This window comes from Gavialis gangeticus, unplaced genomic scaffold (genome assembly GCF_001723915.1).
Source record: "Gavialis gangeticus isolate Ggan-Ray unplaced genomic scaffold, GavGan_comp1, whole genome shotgun sequence".
Lineage (NCBI taxonomy): Eukaryota > Metazoa > Chordata > Crocodylia > Gavialidae > Gavialis > Gavialis gangeticus.
In genome coordinates this window covers 10,838,572-10,859,898 of record NW_017729029.1, presented here as the reverse complement: position 1 = coordinate 10,859,898, position 21,327 = coordinate 10,838,572, and the positions used below count along the sequence as shown (strand labels likewise).

The 21,327-nt window shown below is 59.3% G+C and overlaps 1 protein-coding gene across 1 annotated transcript in view; it reads left to right on the top strand.

The window, feature by feature from the left end:
• The window catches only part of MED12 (mediator complex subunit 12), a 30,667-nt gene extending 9,533 nt beyond the window's left edge, over window positions 1–21,134 (top strand). Inside the window, exons 14-43 of the mRNA XM_019521246.1 lie at window positions 403–576; window positions 917–1,061; window positions 1,969–2,087; window positions 2,238–2,381; window positions 2,857–3,020; window positions 3,660–3,791; window positions 4,252–4,479; window positions 4,682–4,826; window positions 4,938–5,058; window positions 5,936–6,037; window positions 6,742–6,855; window positions 7,095–7,258; window positions 11,270–11,449; window positions 11,573–11,644; window positions 11,892–12,052; window positions 12,145–12,306; window positions 12,421–12,532; window positions 13,157–13,246; window positions 13,475–13,584; window positions 14,041–14,176; window positions 14,337–14,498; window positions 14,704–15,078; window positions 15,276–15,423; window positions 15,578–15,783; window positions 16,287–16,367; window positions 16,603–16,820; window positions 17,451–17,610; window positions 19,301–19,474; window positions 19,572–19,653; window positions 20,864–21,134. Of these exons, the coding sequence (XP_019376791.1) occupies window positions 403–576; window positions 917–1,061; window positions 1,969–2,087; window positions 2,238–2,381; window positions 2,857–3,020; window positions 3,660–3,791; window positions 4,252–4,479; window positions 4,682–4,826; window positions 4,938–5,058; window positions 5,936–6,037; window positions 6,742–6,855; window positions 7,095–7,258; window positions 11,270–11,449; window positions 11,573–11,644; window positions 11,892–12,052; window positions 12,145–12,306; window positions 12,421–12,532; window positions 13,157–13,246; window positions 13,475–13,584; window positions 14,041–14,176; window positions 14,337–14,498; window positions 14,704–15,078; window positions 15,276–15,423; window positions 15,578–15,783; window positions 16,287–16,367; window positions 16,603–16,820; window positions 17,451–17,610; window positions 19,301–19,474; window positions 19,572–19,653; window positions 20,864–20,907 (4,425 nt within the window). The 3' untranslated portion in view covers window positions 20,908–21,134. The remainder of the gene's footprint in view (window positions 1–402; window positions 577–916; window positions 1,062–1,968; window positions 2,088–2,237; window positions 2,382–2,856; window positions 3,021–3,659; window positions 3,792–4,251; window positions 4,480–4,681; window positions 4,827–4,937; window positions 5,059–5,935; window positions 6,038–6,741; window positions 6,856–7,094; window positions 7,259–11,269; window positions 11,450–11,572; window positions 11,645–11,891; window positions 12,053–12,144; window positions 12,307–12,420; window positions 12,533–13,156; window positions 13,247–13,474; window positions 13,585–14,040; window positions 14,177–14,336; window positions 14,499–14,703; window positions 15,079–15,275; window positions 15,424–15,577; window positions 15,784–16,286; window positions 16,368–16,602; window positions 16,821–17,450; window positions 17,611–19,300; window positions 19,475–19,571; window positions 19,654–20,863) is intronic.
• The last annotated feature ends 193 nt before the right edge of the window (window positions 21,135–21,327 follow it).

Below are 21,327 nucleotides of genomic sequence, written 5' to 3'. Positions count from 1 at the left end.
TTTGTTCAGGGCTTTTAGGGAGACTCTCCTGGAGTGCAAAGAATGGAGAGCCCTAGGAAGCTCCTTCTCCAGCCCTTTCTACTATTGTAGGAATAGGTGCTTGTGGAGCAAGTGAGGTGCCTATGGTGCCTGGGCTTCTACTTCCTCCCAGGGACTCAGTGCCTTTTTCCTGGCTCTGGTGGTTGTCCCCAGAGTCCTGGCCTGCAGTTCCTGGTGTCTTTGTTCAAGGTCATCAAGAGCTGCATTTGTGAGCAGAAAGGGGTTGGGATGTAGAGCATAGGCTTGGGAGCAGGGGCTTGTGGGGGCAAACAAGTATCTCTTTGCTTTTCCCCCCGGAGTATCAGGCTGCATCTAGATTCCCTCTTGTATGGCTGTTTCTCATCTCCTCTCATCTCTCCCTAGATGTTCTCTCCTCCAATGCACTGCGAATCCAAGGCCAGCCCTTCTCCAGAGAAGCCAGACCCTGAGAAGGAAGCCAAACCCCTGCTGAAGGAGAAGTGTGCAGAAGGAACACTTGCATCCCTGTACGATCAACCCCGGCACATCCAGTATGCAACCCACTTTCCCATCCCTCAGGTAGGAGACGTACACGGCCCCCCAGGTACCAGGCTTGCACGGTCTCTGGTCCCTCTTTGGCATCTCACCTGTTTCCCTGCTGCACTTCAATCCAAGCATGGAACTAACTGATGCACCCAATGCTCTGCAGCATCAGCCCTGAGTGTATATGGGGCACAGTCCTGCTTGTCTTGACTGCCACATTCTCTTTGGCTTCAAGGGGGCTCCTGGGATGGCTCCTTGCTTCTTTGTCCCACAGGGTTGCCTCCCAGCTGGACCCTCTCACGGGAAGGAGGCCTGGACACGGGGCAAGGGGTGCCTGGTATGATGACAGCTAATACTGCTGTCTCTGGGTTCCCAGGAGGAGTCGTGCAGTCATGAATGTAACCAGCGGCTGGTGGTCTTGTTTGGGGTGGGTAAGCAGCGCGACGATGCCCGACACGCCATCAAGAAAATAACCAAAGACATTCTGAAGGTGTTAAACAGGAAGAGCACTGCAGAGACAAGTGAGTGCATCTCGGGCCTGTCTAGCTGCCTGGCACTGCAGCTCGGGCCCAGGCTGTCGGCCCTTGTCCTGTCCTCCATGTGCTGGTCCCTTGCCTATCCTGGACATGCTTAATTCCCACTAATGATGAGCAGCAGGCAGGAGAAGGAGCCACTTAAAGGGATGCTGACACCTGAGAACCAGTCAGCTTCAGACAAGGGGCTGAGCCACCTCAGGTCCTGAGCAAGCCCAGCCTGCACGTGAGCCTCTGCAGACTTGCTCTCCTTTTTTAAAACCTCCTCCCTCTCCTGTTGCTACGAGACCCCTCCACAGGGCGTGGGGGTGCTTCCTGGCTGACTGCAGGGGAAGCAGTGACACTGATTAGATGCAGCAGGCTGTTGTGCCCAGGAAGCCTGCCAAGCTGGGGACAGGGTGCAGCTTAGTGCAGCAGCACAGACATCCCCAGAATGACATCAGTTCCCCTCGGCTGAGGATTTGGCCTGCATTTCTCTCATCCCTGTCAGTGCAGAGTTTCCAGAGAGTTTGGTAACAGCAGCAGACATGCACGATTTTTGAGCTGAGAGGGCTCCTTTGAAAGGAGAGCAGAGATGCTCTGGAGACCAAGTCGAGGGCCTCAAGCTGATCTCTCTAGACTTGGCCTCAGGCTCCCATGGAAAGCCCCTGCACTGGGCATCTAAACTAGGCATGGTCAGAATGCCTAGCTTGGAGGCTTCCCCCTCCATGACTGTCATTCCTAATTGGGGATTCCTCGTCTTCAGACTCACGCCTTACACCTGTGAGGGGTGCTTTACAGCTTACAGAGGTCCCTGCCAAGCTGTTGGCAGGTGCATGCAGCTGGTTCATGGGTTGGCCTTGTGTCTTGGGAGGGCAATCTGGTCATGGCTTCTGGGGTCTCTCCACTTGGGCAGGCGGGGAGGAAGGCCAGAAGAGGAAGAGGAGCAAGCCAGAAGCATTTCCAACAGCTGAGGATATTTTTGCTAAGTTCCAGCACCTTTCTCACTTTGACCAGCACCAAGTCACCTCTCAGGTATGGTGCTGGCAGAGAATTCCTGTCAGCTTGCCCCTGGCTGCGCCAGCCTGGTGCGTCGCTGAGGGCAGGCTCCTGTGAGGGAGCAACATGGGTCTGCTGAGTAGACCTCTGCAGCAGCAGGCACTCCTTCATGCTCTCTGCTCGCAGGTATCTCGCAATGTCTTGGAGCAGATCACCAGTTTTGCCTTGGGGATGTCGTACCACTTGCCTCTTGTGCAGCACGTGCAGTTTATCTTTGACCTGATGGAGTATTCCCTCAACATCAGTGGCCTCATTGACTTTGCCATCCAGGTGAGCCAGGGGCCCAGGCTCTGCCCTCGGGCAGGTTTCCCCACGTGGGATCCAAAGCATCTGCCGCATCAGCACTGGGGCTAAGGCAGGGCAGTGAGTGCAGGCCTGGTGTGTCCCAAGTGTGTTCAGACTCAGCCCAGCCCACTGGGTCAGACTGTCTTCCAGGAGGTTTGCTGCGGTTGGAGATTGAACCGTGCTCAGTCAGGGGTCAGCTGATCCTGATCAGCAGTGTACCCAGGAAGCCATGTGCCCATGTCTTGCCCAGCTTACAGCTCCCCTATTGGCACTCCTTGCAACCTTTGACTGGCTGATGCCAGCCCCACTTGCTGCCTCTGGCTGGCAGACCTCTGGCTTCACTGGAGCCTCTTCCTCTAGCTGGTGCCCTGATGCCCACAGTCCCTGTGGCGTAGCTGTGGTGCTGCGCATACTGGACCCGCGCACAGGGTCTGATAGGGTTCTTTGTCCTTGGGTGCAGCTGCTGAATGAGCTGAGCGTGGTGGAGGCAGAGCTGCTGCTGAAATCCTCTGACCTGGTTGGCAGCTACACCACCAGCCTGTGCCTGTGCATCGTGGCCGTGCTGCGGCACTACCACTCCTGCCTTATCCTCAACCAGGACCAGATGGCCCAGGTCTTTGAAGGGTAAGGGAGCCAGCTGTGCAAAGGGCCTTCCCCTTCAGGCAGAGGGGAAGCCTCAGCTCTGCGGGGCTGCAAGGAGTGGGGGGCAGCGCTCCTGCAAGTAACATTATGCCCTTGCTAAATCCATGGTGCGTCCACACCTTGAATCCAATGGCCAGCTCTGGTCCCCCCCACCCCCATCTCTGACACCTTAGAAAGGAATAGAACAGCTGGAAAAGGTCCAGAGATGGGCAAGAAGCATGATTAATGGTATGGAAGGGCTTCCATATGAGGAGAGACTAAAGAGGCCAGGCCTGTTCAGTTTAGAAGAGAGACACTTGATGGGGTGACAGGAGGAGGGTTTACAAAATACTGAATGATGAAGAGGATGGGGCATCAGTAGCTACTGAGCATGGGAGCGGGGGATACAGCTTCCAAATCAGAACTTGGTCAGATCCAGTTTACTCTCTCTTTTGACATCCGCTCTCTTTTGTTGTGGCATAAGATACTGGGCAAGATAGACCTACCGTCTGACCCAGTAAATAGCAATTCTTATATACTTATGTCACCGTTTGGGGCCTGTGGAGGCAGGGACGTCACCTCTGGGCCTGGGCTGGGTGCTGTCTTGTGCTGTGCCATGTACTGCAGTGCTTCTCTCTGTAGTCTGTGTGGGGTGGTGAAGCATGGTATGAACCGCTCAGACGGCTCTTCTGCGGAGCGCTGCATCCTGGCCTACCTCTACGACCTGTACACCTCCTGCAGCCACCTCAAAAGCAAATTTGGGGAGCTCTTCAGGTGAGTCGGGGTGGACACAGTGGGTGTTCTCCTGGGAGTTTGGGGCTGCAGCTTTGGTTTTGGTTTTGGTTTTGCCGGTGCTCATCCCAGCAGCTTGCTGTTGCCTTGGTCCTGTGCAGCAGGGTGCCCTGCCCCAGCTGTCCTGGGGCATGCAGGTGCCAGGCTACTTGCTGTCTCAGTTCCTGGCTGGCAACTTCCACTGAAGTGGGCTGCACTGAGCATAGAAATCACTGGCAACCCAGCCTGGTTCCAAGTGCCCTTCTGGTAGCTGCTGGCAGAGGATGAGCGCTTGGAAAGGAGCCTACCTAAAGCTGTAGTGCATGAGCTGGAGTCCTGGCACCACGGGGCAGGTGGTGGGGCAGGGGGATCCATCCTTGTGCTTCAGCCTGATGCACAAGAGGGTGGAGCAGATGTCCCTGCAGGAGCCTCTGACCTGCCCTTCTTGCCCCTCCCCTGCCAGCGACTTCTGCTCCAAGGTGAAGAACACAATTTACTGTAATGTGGAGCCATCAGACTCCAACATGCTTTGGGAGCCTGAGTTCATGATCGAGACCATTGAGAACCCATCTGCACAGAACTTCACCTACACCAACCTGGGCAAAAGCCTCAATGAGAACCCGGCCAACCGCTACAGCTTTGTGTGCAATGCCCTCATGCACGTGTGTGTAGGGCACCACGACCCTGACCGGTGAGGTGCAGCACAGGCAGGGCTGAGGCAGTGGTTCTGTGTGGGGTGGAGCACAGGGGCAGTCCCAGGTCTCAGGAACTTCAGAGTGGTGGGGGAGGGAGCCACAGACCCCTGCTCCTCAGCTAGGAGTGGAGGGAGGGGGCGAGTAGGGGGAGCTGGCGCTGTGCTGGTGAGGGGACTGGTTTGTGGCTCCTCCCTGTAGCGTCAACGACATTGCCATCCTGTGCGCGGAGCTGACTGGCTACTGCAAGTCACTGAGCGCTGAGTGGCTGGGCGTGCTCAAGGCTCTGTGCTGCTCCTCCAACAATGGCACTTGTGGCTTCAACGATCTCCTCTGCAACGTTGATGTGAGTGCCAGGCATAGCCAGGGAATGGAGGGGCAGAGAGAGCCCTGTCATGCTGGGGTCTAGGTGGGGGCTATGGCACAGTCACTGGTTGTGCTCCTCTTTCTTCCCCAGGTCAGCGACTTGTCCTTCCACGATTCCTTGGCCACCTTTGTCGCCATTCTTATTGCTCGCCAGTGCTTGCTGCTGGAGGACCTGATCCGCTGTGCAGCCATCCCCTCGCTCCTCAATGCTGGTGAGTGTGGCTCTGCAGAGAGGCACTGCTCCTCAGAGCACAAGCCTCCAGGGTCCTGAGACACTTCACTGGGGAGCAGGCTGCCTCCCACAGGCATATCCTGCACTGGCATAACAAAATGGCCTCTGAAAGGAGCCCTCACTGCCTGAGCATGGGGCCCTGGCCCTACCACTCTGACACTCAGTCTCCTGTAGTCCTGCTCTGTCTGGCCAGGCACTGAGCACGGGGCATGGTTCCGCCTGGTTCCCCTGAGCCTGCAGCTAGGGAGCATGCCAGCACCCACCTTGCCCAGCAGCTTTGCTTCAGAATTGCAGCTTCCATCTGAGGAGCATTTCTGGCCCTTGGGTTTGCGGTGGAACCCTAGGCAGGTGGTCCAGCCTGTAACCAGGGACCAGGGCTGTACTGGCTGCCAGCACCTGCAGCCAGTCTGGGACAAGAACTCCCAAGAGGCACACAGGATCTTTTTATGGTGTCTGTCTGCCCTCTCCAGCAGGCTCCTAGTGCTGGACCCTAGCACTGCCCCATTGCTGTCTGTGTTGTTGGCTCTCCCTACTGCCCATCTAGCCATCTCTTGGGCCTGGATTCCCAAGTCCCTGCTCAGACTCAGCTGAGCACCTGGCACTTTGGGCACCATGTGTGTGGCCTATCAGAGCCAAGCACATGCAGAGAGCAGAGCCTGACACCTCCAAGCGTAGTCCTGGTTGGCACTGGCGCAGAGGCTGCAGATTGCCCTCTGCGTCTGGCACCAAAGGGAGGCTGCTAAAGCCTCTCTAGCTGCCCCCCTGCTCTGTAGGCTCTTGCCATGGCACTGGTGTTTGCTGCCTGGAGCAGACCTGCAGCTGATGTCGCCTGTGATGGGTCCCTTTGCTTTGTGCAGCCTGCAGTGAACAGGACTCTGAGCCAGGGGCCCGTCTGACCTGCCGGATCTTGCTCCACCTGTTTAAGACGCCGCAGCTGAACCCATGCCAGCAGGACGGCAGTAAGTGAGCTGGACACAGGAGTAGTTGTCCTGATTTTGGGGCAGCCTGCATTTCCCAGCCCCAAGAGGAGGAGCTGGTGATGCTGTGATAGAGCCCTGGCCTTGCCATGGGCACAGCAGCCCTAGGTGTCCTGCAGGGGCCCCATGTCCCAGGCCAGGGGTGAGCAGAGCCTGGGCACCCATGGAGCGCGCCAAGTGTCCTTCCTGTTTGTGTCCCAGGGTGGTTAACCAGGCATGCTGGGAAGGGGATGCTTTTCCTCCAGTGCCAGCATCTGGGTCCCGTGGTAGGGAGGATGCTGGCCGGTGCAGCCGGTGTGGCTGCACACTGAAGAATGTGCTGGCCAAGTCTTCTGCTGCCTCCTATCACAGTGCCAGAATGTGCTACCACAAAGGACTGTATTGCCTGTACCCTGGCTGGGTCCAGGCTCCCTCCTCCCTGCCTCGTGCACAGTTTCCTTGGTCTCTGTAGCCCACTGTGCAGATGTCCAGAGCCTTTCTTTTGCTTCCCCCACACTTCGGCCTTGTGCTGTCTGTCATCCAGCAAGCTTGGAGCCCACTGTTCCACCTCCAAGGCAGTGGCATTTAACTGCCTCCCAGTGAAATGGCAGATCCAGGACCCCTCTCCAGCACTGTGCTGCACTCGTAGCCCATAATTTGGGAAGCTTGGGGGATGGGTGTGACCCTTCTTCATCTTCACTGTGCAGACAAGTCCACGGTGGGCATCCGGTCCTCCTGTGACCGCCACTTGTTGGCAGCCTCCCAGAACCGCATTGTGGATGGAGCAGTCTTCGCGGTGCTGAAAGCTGTGTTCGTGTTGGGTAGGTTTCTGATGCTAGCCTGGACTCCAGGAGAGCAGGGTGTAGCTCTGCACTTCAGGGACCTGCAGAGCATTGCCTGCACAGTGACTGTGTGGCGGGGCTCGGCAGGGTCAGTGAGGGGCTGAGTCTGGCCCATGAGGGGCTCCCTGGCTGATGTGCAGTCAGTTGTGTGGCAAGGGGTAGGACAGGTCTGGTAATTATAGCAAGTCATCAGGTGACCCTTCACCTCTTGCTTTCAGGGGATGCGGAGCTGAAAGGCTCCGGCTTCTCCCACCCAGGAGGGGTGGATGACCTCATGGATGATGAGCTTGGTGCCAAGAAGCCTGGTGGCCGGGCAGTGTCCATAGAGACAGCCAGCCTGGACGTGTATGCCAAGTATGTCCTGAGGAGCATCTGCCAGCAGGTAGGTCTGCCCAGCCCCGGAGGCAGGCTCTGCTGGCCCCACCTGGCCAGGTGCGGGGAGCTCTCTTCTGCCTTTTCAGACCAGCAGGGCACACCTTGCACAAGCTAGTGTTGGGACCTGCAAATTGCTGCAGGAGGGAATTCAGAGGGAGCAAACCCACGTTTGGAGGTTGGGGAGTGGGCACTGGACATCCCACAGTGCTCTGGTGCCACTGCCGGGTTTCTCCCCTGTCCAGAAGGCTGGAGCCCCAGAAGCCTGTGCTAGCAAGCAGAGTAATAGTGTTCTGTACCAGGGCATTGACTCTCAGCCAGGAAGCTGAGCAGCCAAAGCAGCCCCATTAGGACATGCAGAACTTCCAGGACATCCCCTGGTATCCTCGCTCCCCTGGTTGCCCTGCCATGTCTGCCCCAGCCCTGAACTCTTCCTGCCAGCCTCATCTGCAGGAGGTGAGTCTACAGCATGGCAGGCCTAGCAGGGGGCAAGAGGCATTCCCCCTGTACTCATCCTAGGTCAAATGGAAGAGCAGCAGCTCTTAGTGCACCTGAGCCTTGTGCTCAGCATGTTGGATCAACTGAATTTTTGGTGGGAGATTCCGTCTTCTCCGCTGCTTGGGCACATGCTGACAACTTCCTCAGGGAAAGCACGAGAAATGCTGTTGTGTTAAATGGAGCTTTAAGTTTGCCACAGCCGAGCCTGACCTGCGTGTCAGGAAGCTGACAAGCTGTTGTGACGTGTGAGGCTGCTGCATGTTGCTTCAAGGATGAGACTTGAAGCAGTAAAGCTGCAGCCCTTGGGATGTGCAGTCCACTAGCTGAGCTCCGAGTCAGCTCTGAGCTCTGCTTCCTGTGATATGCTGCGGGATGGCAGGCTGCAGGTTTCTGCCCCTTTGTTTCAAAGGGTGGGCATGATTCGGCAACTCCTTGTCTGGTCCATTTCTAGGGTGGCTGTAGAAGACGCAGTGTGTCTGGCGTGTCCTGAGCTCAGCGCTCCCTTGTGCCTCAGAGATAGGGGGCTGCAACTTGTCCTAAAACAAGCTGCTGCAGTCTGGAGCTGCTATTGCCATTTGCTGTATGTGACAGACTGGGGAACGAGGCCCTGGGGTCATGTGTGGCATCATCCTGTGGACGGGAAGGAAGGAGGGTGGTAGTTGGAAGCCTGCCTTCTGTTCAGTTGCTGTGTTGGCCTCATGACTGCAATGCTGTGATGTGTTAATTGGCTCGTCGTGCACCAGTGCTGGGCACCTGGGTAATAAACGTGAAGAATTGGAATTGCTCATTTGCGAAGGTAAAAGTGCTCTGGGTGGTTTTGCAGAACCCCGGTGGGAAGAGAGACGTGATGTGAAACATTGAAATTACAGGTCGGAGCCGGTCTGGGAAGGATGAAGGGGCTGGAAGGGCAGCGGGAGAAGCGGTCTGTCAGAAGTACTGTGCCCTGTTTCAGTCACTGGTACTTGGAAGCAAATGAGCTCAATTGCTTTGAGATGAGTGTTCTCACAGGTGATGCAGGACGGGATGCTGGCTGCTTTCTGCTATAACCCAGCAAATTTTGCTAGCAAACAGGATGGCTGGCTCCTTTAAGTTACCTGCCTTTGGTGCATAGGTAAACACTTAAGGGGGATGCAGATTGAGTGACATGGTGAAAGTCCGGTGTATGGCATTGTATGTACCACAGACCAGGATCTCTCAAGCTCAGAGAGCAATACGTTCCATGTGAGGGAGTTACTGCTGTTGGGCCTCGTCTCGAGGCGCAAGAAGGAATCGCTCGCAGAAGTCGGAGCTAGGTGTTTGGTTTTAGGTGATCGTGACTTGATGACGTTTGCTTGCAAAGGGAATGACGGCTGAACCTGCCCTTTGTCTGTAACTGGTGCTTTAAACAGGTCAATTTCACAGAACATGGATGAGCCAAATCAGGTGGGAGGGATCAGTCATGTTCTTCTGCTGAAATCCTCATTGAACTGTTTAAGAACATCTGTGTTGTTCCAGTCCCCAGAACCATGACACAGAGAGAGCATTAGCGAGCAGAAGCAGGCTCTTTTAGCAGGGGAGCGAAAGTGGCTGTCTGTATAAAGCAGTGGTGTTGGCGGTTAGTAGGTGGCAGTGGACCATTGGTAATGGTAATGTGGAGAAGGTAGATATGCTCAATAAGTGCACACCTGCTCTGTGTTTGCCAAGATCCGAATGCAGAAACCCTCTGTGGATAAGCTGTGGTCCTTGCTCGTGGTGCTGCAGGAGGATGCTGCTCCAGGGCCGCTAAGGCTAGCGGTGTTTCAGTTGTCTGATCTGGACAGCCTGCACCCAGGAGCCCTCGAGTCATTGCAGGAGAAGCTCTCTGGGCTGCTAGTGTTGGTTTCCAGTGAGCCTTGAACACAGGGGAAGCTCCAGAAGACTAAGAGGAGGAGGATGTGGTGTCAAGTATTTTAGAAAGACCTGGATCATTACAGGTGGGCGGAAGAGGGAATGGTTCATGGAAGGGGACTCCACTGAGCTGCAGGTGGCCTCTGGATGTTCACAGGGAGCTTCTTCCCACATGAGAAGCAGCCCCAATGGTGCACGTTGGATTGTCAAGTGAGTGGGTGGATGGAGACTGGCAGGGTGCACTCCTGCCTGCTGATCAAGGTGGCCCAGATGGACCCAGGAGTGCAGACAGCTGTTGCTGTGCAGGGGGTAATGGAAGGCTTCAGGGAGAGGGTCTGTGTGATTGCAGCAGCGGCAATGCTATGGATGGGGATGCACAGGGCAGGGCCATGCTGCCCCAGGCCTGGGGGAAGGCAGTTCAGTGAGAACTGGGACAGGAGTGTGGGCTGCATGGGCAACTGGGAAAGCCGGGCGGAGAGAGGCTGCGCAGGAAGTCTGCCAGGATTAGATGTAGCCTGGCTGTGAGGAGTTAGAGAGGGTGGAAGATGACAGGTAGGACAGGGATGTCCTGGTGACCAAGAGGAGGGTGTGGGGAGAACGGCTCTGGAGCCATGGGGAGCTGGAGGTTATGATTCCTGAGGAGCTGCCAGATGGAGTGAGCCAGACTTTAATCTGGATCAGAGGAGACAGGCCTGGAGCAGAGGCAAGCCTGCACAGTGGCATCATTGAGACAGGGGTTGATCTCGCCCACAAGCACAAATCCACCCAGAAACCGGCTGGGAGGGGGTGGGAGGAAAGCATGTGGAAGGAGAAGGAGACCAAAGACAAGTGTGCGTGCATGAGTGTATGTGCGGTGAGAGGACTCCCTCAAGGGGCGTAGAGACCCAGAACAAAACTTGGGCCCAGAAGCCAAGGGAGGAGAGAGAGGATGCTGAGGGTAAAGGGACTGGAGCACCTCTGCCGAACTCTGGTGGGAGTGGGCCTGGGTGTGTGAGGGGAATCCAGGTAGCAGCATGCAGAGCAGGACGCAGAGGTGAAACCTGCTTCTCTTATGCTGAAGGGGGCTCTGTCGTCACCAACAGGCATTCGACCAGGAGGGGCTCTTGGGCCTCACAGATAGGCAAGACAAGGTGCAGCCAGTGTCCAGGAGCGGCAGCTGGGCAAACTTGGATGGAGCACACCTGGCAGTGAGGGCACTTAGCCGCAGGGCCTGTTTGCCAAGGGTGCAGGGGTCTCTTTCCCCGTCAGTTTTTAAATCAAGGTGGGAAGGAGAAGCCATAGCTGCAGCAATGGGCTTTGAGAAAGGCAGCCCTGGGCACTGCCTCGGGCTGTGCTGACTGCACATGAGGCCTGGCCAGAGGGGCTGTGGGATCCAGGAGCCCAGCAGAACGTCTGGCTGGTGCAGCGGATGCAGGGCTGGCACCTGGCCAGGACTTGTTGGATGCCAACTGTGCTGGCTGTTGTCTGCCACTCTGGAGGAGGAAGGGGCTTCTGGGTGCAGCTGTGTGTATGGGAGGCCTGTGTGGATTTGGCCATACAACCTTGCCTGGTGCTGCCTGGAGATACCTGCCCCCCCACCCCCGAGATGACGGAGGTGTGGGTGCTGCCTGGTGCATGGTCAGCTGCCACTACCCTGCCTGCTCCCATTCCTTCACAGGAGTGGGTGGGTGAGCGGTGCCTAAAGTCCCTGTGTGAGGACAGCAACGATCTGCAGGACCCAGTTTTGAGCAGCATCCAGGCTCAGCGGCTGATGCAGCTCATCTGCTACCCGCACCGGCTGCTGGACAGTGAAGAGGGTGAGAACCCGCAGCGGCAGAGGATCAAGCGCATCCTACAGGTGCGGTCCTGCCCAGTGCAGCAGGATGCTGCTGTGAGCTCCATGACTGAGCCATGTGGCATGTTCGCCTTTAGGTCTTGGGTTAGGGTGGTCACCAGTCTGAAGCACACGCATATGTTTCAGAACCTGGACCAGTGGACAATGCGGCAGTCCTCACTGGAGCTGCAGCTCATGATCAAGCAGACGGCCAACAACGTGAGTCCCTGTCAGGGCAGGTGGGTGACAGTGGCCTGGGTTCCTTGGGGCCACCCATGTCTTAAGTGGCTGCTGCACAGGACTTGGGCAGGGCATGACTGGCAGCGGGAGTATGGGCATGGTGCATAGAGAACAGCAGCTGCAGCCAAGGAGCTTTGCTTGCCAGATTTGTGCCCAGGCCACTGGGTCAGCAGGTGCTCAGAAGGGAAGCACTGTTGCCCATGGACTCACCCCTTTCCCTCAACAGGAGATGAACTCCCTGCTGGAGAACATTGCCAAGGCCACCATAGAGGTGTTCCAGCAGTCAGCAGAGACCAGCTCTGGCAGCTCCACGGGCAATGCAGCCGGCAGCCTGGGCAGCTCTGCCAGCGCTGTGCCTGCCAGTACCAAGTCCAAGGCCATCCTCAGGTAGGGCTGCCCAGCCTAGTGCTGCCAGCAGGGCCCTTCTGGGGCTTCTAGATGGCAGCGTGGGCCACTTGCACGTCTTGTCCCATGTCCAGCTCCCTGGAGAGGTCGGGCGTGTGGCTGGTGGCCCCTCTCATTGCCAAGCTGCCCACGTCGGTGCAGGGGCATGTGCTGAAAGCCGCAGGGGAGGAACTGGAGAAGGGACAGCACCTGGGATCCTCGTCTCGCAAGGAGCGGGATCGTCAGAAGCAGAAGAGGTGAGTGCTGGAGGGTGGGCAGGCAGTCCCTGCTGCACCGTGCTGAGCTGCCTGGGGCAACCATGCCTGCCAGCCTGCCCATCTGCACGTCTTTCATGCTTGCCTCCTCTCCAGCATGTCCCTGCTGAGCCAGCAGCCCTTCCTGTCACTGGTGCTGACGTGCCTGAAGGGGCAGGATGAGCAGCGGGAAGGCCTCCTCACCTCACTCTACAGCCAAGTGCAGCAGGTAGGTACCTTCCAGCCCCTCGGGTGGGTGCAGCAGCAGGACACCAGTCCCTGTGGATGTGCCCCAGGCAGGGTCCTCGCCTGGCACGGAGACTTGGGCATTTAGGGTGATGCAGGACACCCTGTCTCTCCCACCCGAGTGGGATATCGGCATAGACACCCCCTGGGCTTCCCCTGGCCCAGTGTCCCAGTGGAAGGTAGTGGTGGGTGGGGGTGGGGGGAAGCAACGCAGTGGCAGTGGCTCCCTCTGAAGTGCCAGGCCCAGCTTGAAATCCTGCCCTGTTCTGACCCTCCTAGATTGTAGAGAAGTTGGGCTGGAAGGAACCTCCAGAGGTCCCATCCAGTCCCTGAGGCAGGATCCTCCCTGTCCAAACCAGCCCAGGCAAATCTATAACCTAACTCTTCATCAAACCACATGGTCAGCCCTGACACAGCACCAGATGTAATACCCTACCTGCCACAGGGAAAGTAGGTGACTGCGGTGGCCAGTGCCCTACTTCTACGAAAGGTTGTTAAAGCACGCTCGAGAGACCCCAGGTAGAGGTCATGCCCCTGCTGCAGAGGAAGGCAAAACCTCCCAGTCCAGACCAGTCTGACTGGGGGGGAAATTCCTTCCTGCCCTCAGATTGTCACGAACTGGCGGGAGGATCAGTACCAGGATGACTGCAAAGCCAAGCAGCTGATGCACGAGGCCCTGAAACTGCGACTGAATCTGGTAAGCAGCAGGTGATCGAGGGACCAGCAGGGCTGAGCTGTGAGGGAACAGGGGCAGGCAGTAAGTTGGGGGAGAAAAGACCTTCTTCCCAGGAGCAAGGATATGTGTGTGGGGAGGGTGTGCAGTGGAGACTTCTGGGTGCGCAAGGGGAGGGTCCTAGCCCAGCCCGCTTCTTCCTTTGATGCTGGAGGGCTCTCCCAGTGGATCTGACAGACCCTTCTGTCCCAGGTGGGGGGCATGTTTGACACGGTTCAGCGCAGCACACAGCAGACAACAGAGTGGGCCGTGCTCCTCCTTGACATCATTAGCAGTGGCACTGTGGACATGCAGTCAAACAAGTAAGTGTCTCCAGGACCAGTGAATGCAGGGCACCACCTGCCATGGTCCTGTCCCTAGGAGGTGCATGCAGATCCCTGCTGCCAGAGCCCTGGGAGACCACCATGCAGGGGGAAGTAGCATGTGGGTGGTGGGATGGCGATGTGGCTAACAGCCACCCCAGGCACAGCCAGGGCCACCCCCATCCCATGGCTGTGGGGAGCCCTGAGCTCAATGTGACCAGAAGGGCAGTTGACCTGCAGAGCTGATGTCAGAGCTGGAGCCTGCAGGACTGAGCAGTGAGCAGAGCCCAGGGAAGCACTGGAGAGGGGTTGGAGGATGAGTAACAGTGAGGCAGTGCAGGGCCTTTCCTTTGCAGTTCTCATGCCCGGGGGTGCTGCAGGAGGGGTGCTGCTAGGGTGCTGGGGGACCTAGCCAGAGCAGTCTGTGCTGAACCTGGGCCTTTGTCCAATCCCCAGTGAGCTCTTCACCACGGTGCTGGACATGCTGAGCGTCCTCATTAATGGCACCCTGGCAGCAGACATGTCCAGCATTTCCCAGGGCAGCATGGAAGAGAACAAACGGGCGTACATGAACCTGGTCAAGAAACTCCGGGTGAGGAAGCCAGGCCTGTGTCAGTGTGGCGGGTGGGGCAGGGGACACAGCCCTGTCGAGTGGGGGGCGCCGAAGGGCGTGATTGGCACGGTGGTGGGAGCGTTGCGGGGCATTGTGCAGCACTGTCCAAATGGCTGTTGAAGCCCCTGTATCTCTGCAGAAGGAGCTGGGGGACCGGCAGTCCGACAGCTTGGAGAAGGTGCGGCAGCTGCTCCCCCTGCCCAAGCAGACGCGCGACGTCATCACGTGCGAGCCGCAGGGTTCCCTCATTGACACCAAGGGCAACAAGATCGCCGGGTTTGACTCCATCTTCAAGAAGGAGGTCAGTGGCTGTGCCAGGGACCCATGCTGCTGCTGCCTGGAGGGTTGTTTCCTGTGCCCCGTGCTTGTGGTGCTGTGGCCTGGGCTGGCTGGTACTAGGAAACTGCGTGCTGTGACCACGCCAGGAGAGGGCAGGGTTGGCACCTGCTTGAGGGCTCTCGGGTGCAGCCTGTGGGCTCTCACGGATCCTCCTCTTCTCTCGGCAGGGCTTGCAGGTCTCCACGAAGCAGAAGATTTCCCCCTGGGACCTGTTTGAGGGCCTGAAGCACTCAGCCCCCCTCTCCTGGGGTTGGTTTGGCACCGTGCGGGTAGATCGTAAGGTGTCCAGGTTTGAGGAGCAGCAGAGGCTTCTGCTATATCACACGCACCTGAAGCCCAAGCCCCGCAGCTACTACCTGGAGCCACTGCCACTGCCCCCTGAGGAGGAGGAGCCCCCCACACCTGTGGCCCTGGAGCCAGAGAAGAAGGCCGTTGAGCCAGTCAAGGCCGACAAAGCCAGCTCCAATCCTGCTGCCTCCACAGAGGAGCGTAAGAAGAAACAGAAAAGCAAGAAGCGCAACCAGTCTGCTAACAAAAGCGAGGTACCATGCCCTGTCCCTGGAGCAGGGAGCCATGCCTTCCCCTTCCAAGAGCTGATTTGCTTCTGCCTTCCTGGCGCTGGAAGCTCCCAAGGTTCAGTGCACCTGCCCCATCCCTGCTGGAGAGGAGCCTGCAGCAGTGCTGAGCAGTGCCTGGCCCAGTCCTGGAGGCCCCTCACCCCCCTTCCTTCCTTCCACAGGACTTCATGCTGGGCCCCGGGCGGGTCCCCTATGGCGTTGGCATGCCCACTGACCTCCTGCACCACCAGGCAGGGAGCTCCATGTCCCGCCTTGCCTATGGGCAGTCGCCAGTGGGGCTCTATGCCCAGAACCAGCCTCTGCCAGCAGGTAGGTGGGCCGGGATCCCTTCTGCCTTGTGCTCTTCCATGTCTGAGGCCTGCTCCATCTTGCTGGGGCTGCAGGGAACACGGTCGCCTTGGGGCAGGGTGTGTCTGCCAGGATTAGCATGGCAGGCTCCTGCAGTGAGATTGTCCCGTCGCAGGGGGCCCTCGGCTGGACACCTCCTACCGGCCAGCGCGGATGCCCTTTGGGAAGGTGGTGCAGAGCCGGACCTCATACAGTGCAGTGCTGCCCTCCGCCATGGGCAGCATGATGGGGATTGACCCTTCCTACAAGCCAACAGCCTACAGGCAGCAGCCACCAGTGCCCCAGGGGCAGCTGCTGCGCCAACAGCTCCAAGCCAAGCTGGTAAGTAGGAGCTGGTTGTGGCCAGGGGCGTGGCCCCGCACTGGGTACCGCTGCCCCCAGCAGGCCCTGGGTGGGCACTGCTCCATTTCCTTTCCCCAGAGCCCTTTGCCCCTTGCCTTGCCCTTGGCTGTACAGCACCTGTCAGGATGGGCCAAAGCACATGCTGGGCACCAGGGCCCTGCGTCCCTGTCACTCCCAGCGGGGCCAGCTGAGCAGGGGCTGCTGACGGGGATGAGCTGGTGGATGTGGGGAGGTCCCAGGGTTTTCCAGACCAGCAGTGTATGGGAGGGGTTGGGGATGGCTCTACGGCTCTGTAGGGAAGGTAGGAGGAAGAGTGGCCCAAACACGGGGGAGGGCAGCCAGCTTGGCCTTGTAATTCTGGGGCCAGCACAGAAGCTGGTCCAAGCTCAGTGTTGGGCCCTGTCTGGGGGCTGCCAGGAGAAGCCCCTGGCGGATACAACCCGGTCCCAGCCTCCTGAGCAGAGCATCTCCTGCATTTCCAGCAGGGCCAGGGGATCCTGGGGCAGCCACAGGTGCGCCCGATGGCCCCCACCCCATCCTATGGAGCCCTCCCGCCCTCCCAGGTGAGCATGGTGCTTCTCGGGGAGGCTACAACCTGTACTGTGGGCAGGGCACAAGTTCTCGCTGCCCAGCCCAGAGCCGGCATCCCCTGGGGCCCTGTGTCCATGTGGTGTGAGCTCCTGGGCAGGAGGGTGGCGCCCCCAGGAGAGCCCAGCACCGAGCGTGGTGGCCTCGTGCCCCAGGGTGGTATGGCAGAGGCTGCTGCCCCCTTCCTAACAGGACTTGCTCTCCCCATAGGGGTACACACCCTATGTCTCTCACATCGGCCTCCAGCAGCACCCCTCACAGTCCGGCACCATGGTGCCACCTGCCTACTCCAACCCACCCTACCAGAACTCCCACCCTGGCTCGACCCCAGCCCTCGTGGACCCCATTCGCCAGATGCAGCAGAGGCCAAGTGGCTACGTGCACCAGCAGGCCCCTGGCTATGGGCACGCCCTGAGCAGCGCACAGAGGTACCTCCAGCCTGCCACCCCAGGTGTTGTCAGGGTCCCCAGGGAGCTTCCCATCATCTGCCCAGCACCCCTTGCAGAGAGGGGCTGTGGGAAGCCTGCTTCCAAACCCAGTGCTGTGGGGCTGCAGGGCTTGGACTGGTGCCCTTGAGCTGATGTCCTTGTCCAGCTCCTTGTCAGTGTCCCATGGAAGGGGAAGTGATGCCTAGAATCATAGCAAAGCAGTGCTGGAGGGGACTTCCAGAGGTCATCTAATGCAAGGCGAGAGATGGGTGTAAGCCTAGGGATGAGGGGCAAAATGAACGGGGAACCATCGTGGTTTTGGACCTGTCTGGCAGAATGTCCCTGGGGTGGGGCTAGGGGCTGGGTCCTGCCAGAAGCCCCTGGGGGAGATGGGCAGTGCCCCTTCATTCCCCACTGGGCCAATGGATGCAGCTGGGATTGGTTCTGGGGGGTGGGGCAGAGACCTGGGCTAGGCTGGTGCAGGAACCCAGAGCAGCCTGCCCCAGGCGCTCCCAGCTGGGCCGGGTAGCGTGGCTGGTCCTGGTGCCTGGGGTTCCCTGGAGCACGAAGCTGGGCCAGGCTGGGGCTCCTTCCAGGGGCAGTCTCTGATCCCAGCCCCTCACTCCCTAGGTTTCCACACCAGTCACTGCAGCAGGCACCCATGATGGGCGGCATGAACCACATGAACGCACAGGGGGTCCCCACTGGGATCCGGCCCAGCCAGATGCTCCCTGACCAGCAGCAGCAGCAGCAGCAGTACCTGAGGCAGCAGCAGCAGCAGATGCTGCGGGTGAGTGGGGCCCACTGCACTGTCCTGCCTTTCCTCATCACCGGGAAGCCAGATGTGGGGCAGGGGAAAGGGTAGGCTGCACATCCCTGGTGCCTTGCAGCACCTGCTAGGGACAGCTCCAGCACTCCGGCATGATCTTCTGAGTGCAAGTCTCCCCTCTCTGTTCCCTGCTGGAGCCCTGCTTGGTCGGTGGCGACCCCCAGTTATACAGAAGACAAGGGCAGGCAGGTAGGAAGGTCCCCCCACCCCTGCCTTCCTGGTGCCACTGAGCTCTCAATGCTGGCAGTCCTGGCTCACAGATCAGTCCCACCGTGGCTGTTAACAGAACCCCACCTGACAGGTATGTCCCTGCTGCGAGCATAGACAAGCCCTTGGTGTTGTTCAGCGTGAAGTGTTCAGAGGAGGCCTTGGCGCAGCTTTCAGCATTGCCTTTGGCAGCTGTCCCCAGCCAAGAGAGCTGGTGGTTGATGTGCCCTCTGCCATCCAGCCTGTGCATTCGCTCCCCTCAATGGTCTCTTGTGTGAGCTGTAGAGCAGCCAGTGCTGTATTCATCCTCGGAAAGCCATCCAATGTGGTTCTAGGTGCACAGGAGCTCACCAGGTGCGGTGGTGGAGAGGCGCTCTCCTCCAGATTTTACAGGATGCTCATGAATAATAGATGCACGGCCCAGATGGCACAGGGACGTTGGCATTAACACACCTGCTCCTTGAAGAGAAGCCCATGGAGAATTGCAGGGGAGCATTAAGTGAAAGAATGGACTTTCTGAGCTGCTGAGCTCCAGTGAGTCATGGTCTCCACTTGGCATGAAGGAATGCAGGTCGTGGACGCCTCTGAACTCACTTGGGGGTTTTGTCCTTGTGCTTAAGTGGATCCAGAATTCTCCCCACCAACGCTCTCAGTAGGCCCACTGGACTCTGGCTGTGGTGCCAGTGGCAGCACAGAGGCAGAATAGCTCTGCAGCTGGGGTCAAGGTGATGGACAGGGCAGGCAGTCTGGGCTATACGATGAGCACAGGACAAGACGGGCAGGGCCTGAAGGCCGCTGAGCCCAGACGGCAGCCGACTGGCAGTTCCAGAGCCTTGCTGTTCTGGGTGTCCCTGGCTCTTCCTGTGCCAGCCAGGCCCTTCCTCCCAAAGAGCTTTCCTCCCTCCCTGCTGCTTGCACCCCATCTCTGCTGGTGCAGCTGGGAAAAGCAGTGGCATCCCCTGCAGCCACTGTGCAGTCTCTCCATCCTCCTAAATGTCCCCACAGCACTTCACGTTGCTCTGAGTCAAGTCCCCTTTCCTTGCTGGAGGCAACCAGATGCCCGCAGCTTTCCAGAGAGGACTTTCCATACCCTGCACCATGGCAGCCCCAGCCCTGTTTCTGCTGGAGATGCCCAACCACCCCCAGCAGTGGCTCGGGGTTCCCTGAGATTAGCCAGTGCCTGGGCTTCATCCCCTGGCCTTACCAGCTGCCCTCACCCACCCGCTCGCATGGGTTCTGGTCACTCCTGTCTCAGAGGCCTTGTGTTTCCTGGAGCTAATGTCACAGCTGTGTTGGCCCTGCTGCAGCTTTCCCTGGGACTCGGCAAGCATCAGGTGGGCTTGAGAGGTCATGGGCAGCCCCCACTGCAGGTGTTGGCGGGTCTTCCCCCAAGTCTGCTGTCCTGTAGGGTGCCCTGACAGTCCCTGGGCTTCTGTCTTTGCAGCAACAGCAGCAGCAGCCACAGCAGCAACCGCAGCAGCCGCAGCAGCCGCCACAGCAGCCGCAGCAGCAACCGCAGCCACAGCCGCAGCCACAGGTGCCCTCAGTGGCTCAGCCGCAGGCGCAGGGCCAGCCCCCGGGGCTGGGGATGCAGGCATTACCACCTCAGCAGCCCATTGTAAGTGCTGGCATGTGCCCCCCATGACCTCCTCCTGCCCGCTGTGCCCAGGCAAGACCCCTGGCCCTGCGTGACTCACCCTTCTCTCTCTCTCTAGTTCCAGCGACAAGGCCTCCAGCAGACGCAGCAACAGCAGCAGACAGCTGCGCTGGTCCGACAGCTTCAGCAGCAGCTCTCCAGTAAGATTTAGCTTTCCAGGCCCCTCCTTTGCCCTTGTCCCTGCATCTGCCTAGTGCCCTGTTCCTGGAAGTGGTGCACGCCTGGGGATCACAAGCGCAGGCTGGGTCCCAGGTCTGTCTGGGGCCGCAGGTATTTACAGAGGCAAGGCTGCTGCAGGCAGGGCCTGGGCTGTCCGTGCAGGGCAGCTCTCCCAGAGGGGTCAGAGCTGCCTCCCTTGCGGCTGCCTTGGCGGTTGTTGGCTTCTGCTGGGGATGGGTTTTCCTGCAGCTCCTGCCAGCTAGAGCACTCACGAGGCCTCCTGTCTGTGGCCTGCCCAGCGTGAGACCTCCTTGCTGGCGCTGCCCCGCAGGTGGCCGAGCCCTGCAGATGCAGGGCAGCCCCCAAGTTCCTCGCTTGTCTAGGTGCAGCACCAGTGATTTGATCTCATGAGAACAGCAGTGCACCTGCTTGACGCGAGCCACATCCTACGTGGAGGCCGTGCACAAGCCAGAGCGCGCTGCCCTCACCCCAGGCGGGCTCCCCCTTCACTGGGGGCCCAGCCTGCCCTGAACCCTCTTCCCCATCACCACATCTCTATGCAAGCAGCTAGGCAGATGGCAACTCCAGCTCAATACCGTGCAGCCACTCTTGAGGGTGGGACAGGGCCCAGACAGCGACAGCAGGCAGGGCATGTAGGCGCCTGGTCGTGGGCCTTCTGCCTGGGCCATGGCAGAGGGTGGATGGGGCATTCAGCTGCAGCTGCTGAGTGGGGTGGAGACTGCCCTGCTCCACTCGCCACAGTCCAGGCCCCGGCAGGTCGGCTGTGGACTCTCATGTTCTGGCCCTTCCCAGAGGTGGGTCTGCCCCAGACCCAACCCCCTTGGTTTGTGGGGGGCATGGAGAGGGGGGCTCTAGGGCAGCCAGGAGGGCACCAGGGCAACCCACACAGCAGCTTAGTGCCCCTGAGCCACGCATGCCAGGCTCCGCAGGGCAGCCCCAAGCCTCAGACTTGGAGTCCAAGCACGTGTCCGGGGACCACGGCTGTGCTGGGCTCCAGGCTTCCTGGCAGTGGTGCCCGGGGCACAAGGCTCGTGGGTACGGCTCCCATCCATGCAGCTGCCTTCTGCACCTGGTGCCATCGTGCTGACTTGGGCGCTGGGCCGCTGAGACCCAGGCCCCTTGCCCTCCCAGGCCAGGACCTACGTGACCTTCTGACCGTCTGATCCACAGATACGCAGCCCCAGCAGAGCAACAACCCCTTCGGACGCTACTGAGCCACAGCCCTGGGGGAGGAGCCCCGTGGGGGCAGGCCGTGCCCAGGACCACCTGCCGGCGCTTGTGCAGCCCGTGCCCCTCGGGCCGGGGCCAGGCGCTCCGCGCACGGCGGAAGTTCATGCCGCAGCGCGCTGTGGGGCCCGGGCCGCGCCTGGCCGAGCCTCCCTCCCACCTGGTTTCAGTTTTTACTGAGTTTTTAGTATTTTTGGTAAAGCGATGACCAAGACATTGTAAAATTTTGTACTTTATTTATACCGGATGGAGCCTGTACTGCAGACGTCTCGACAAATACAGAGCTTACTTTGCAGCCGTCGTGTCCTGAGCCAAGGCCCCTTCGTCACCGCCGTCCCCGCCGGGGCCGCTGCTCCGCTCCCGGCGGCGGCTGCTGCCTCCCGGCTGCTGGGCGCGGGGCGGGGCGG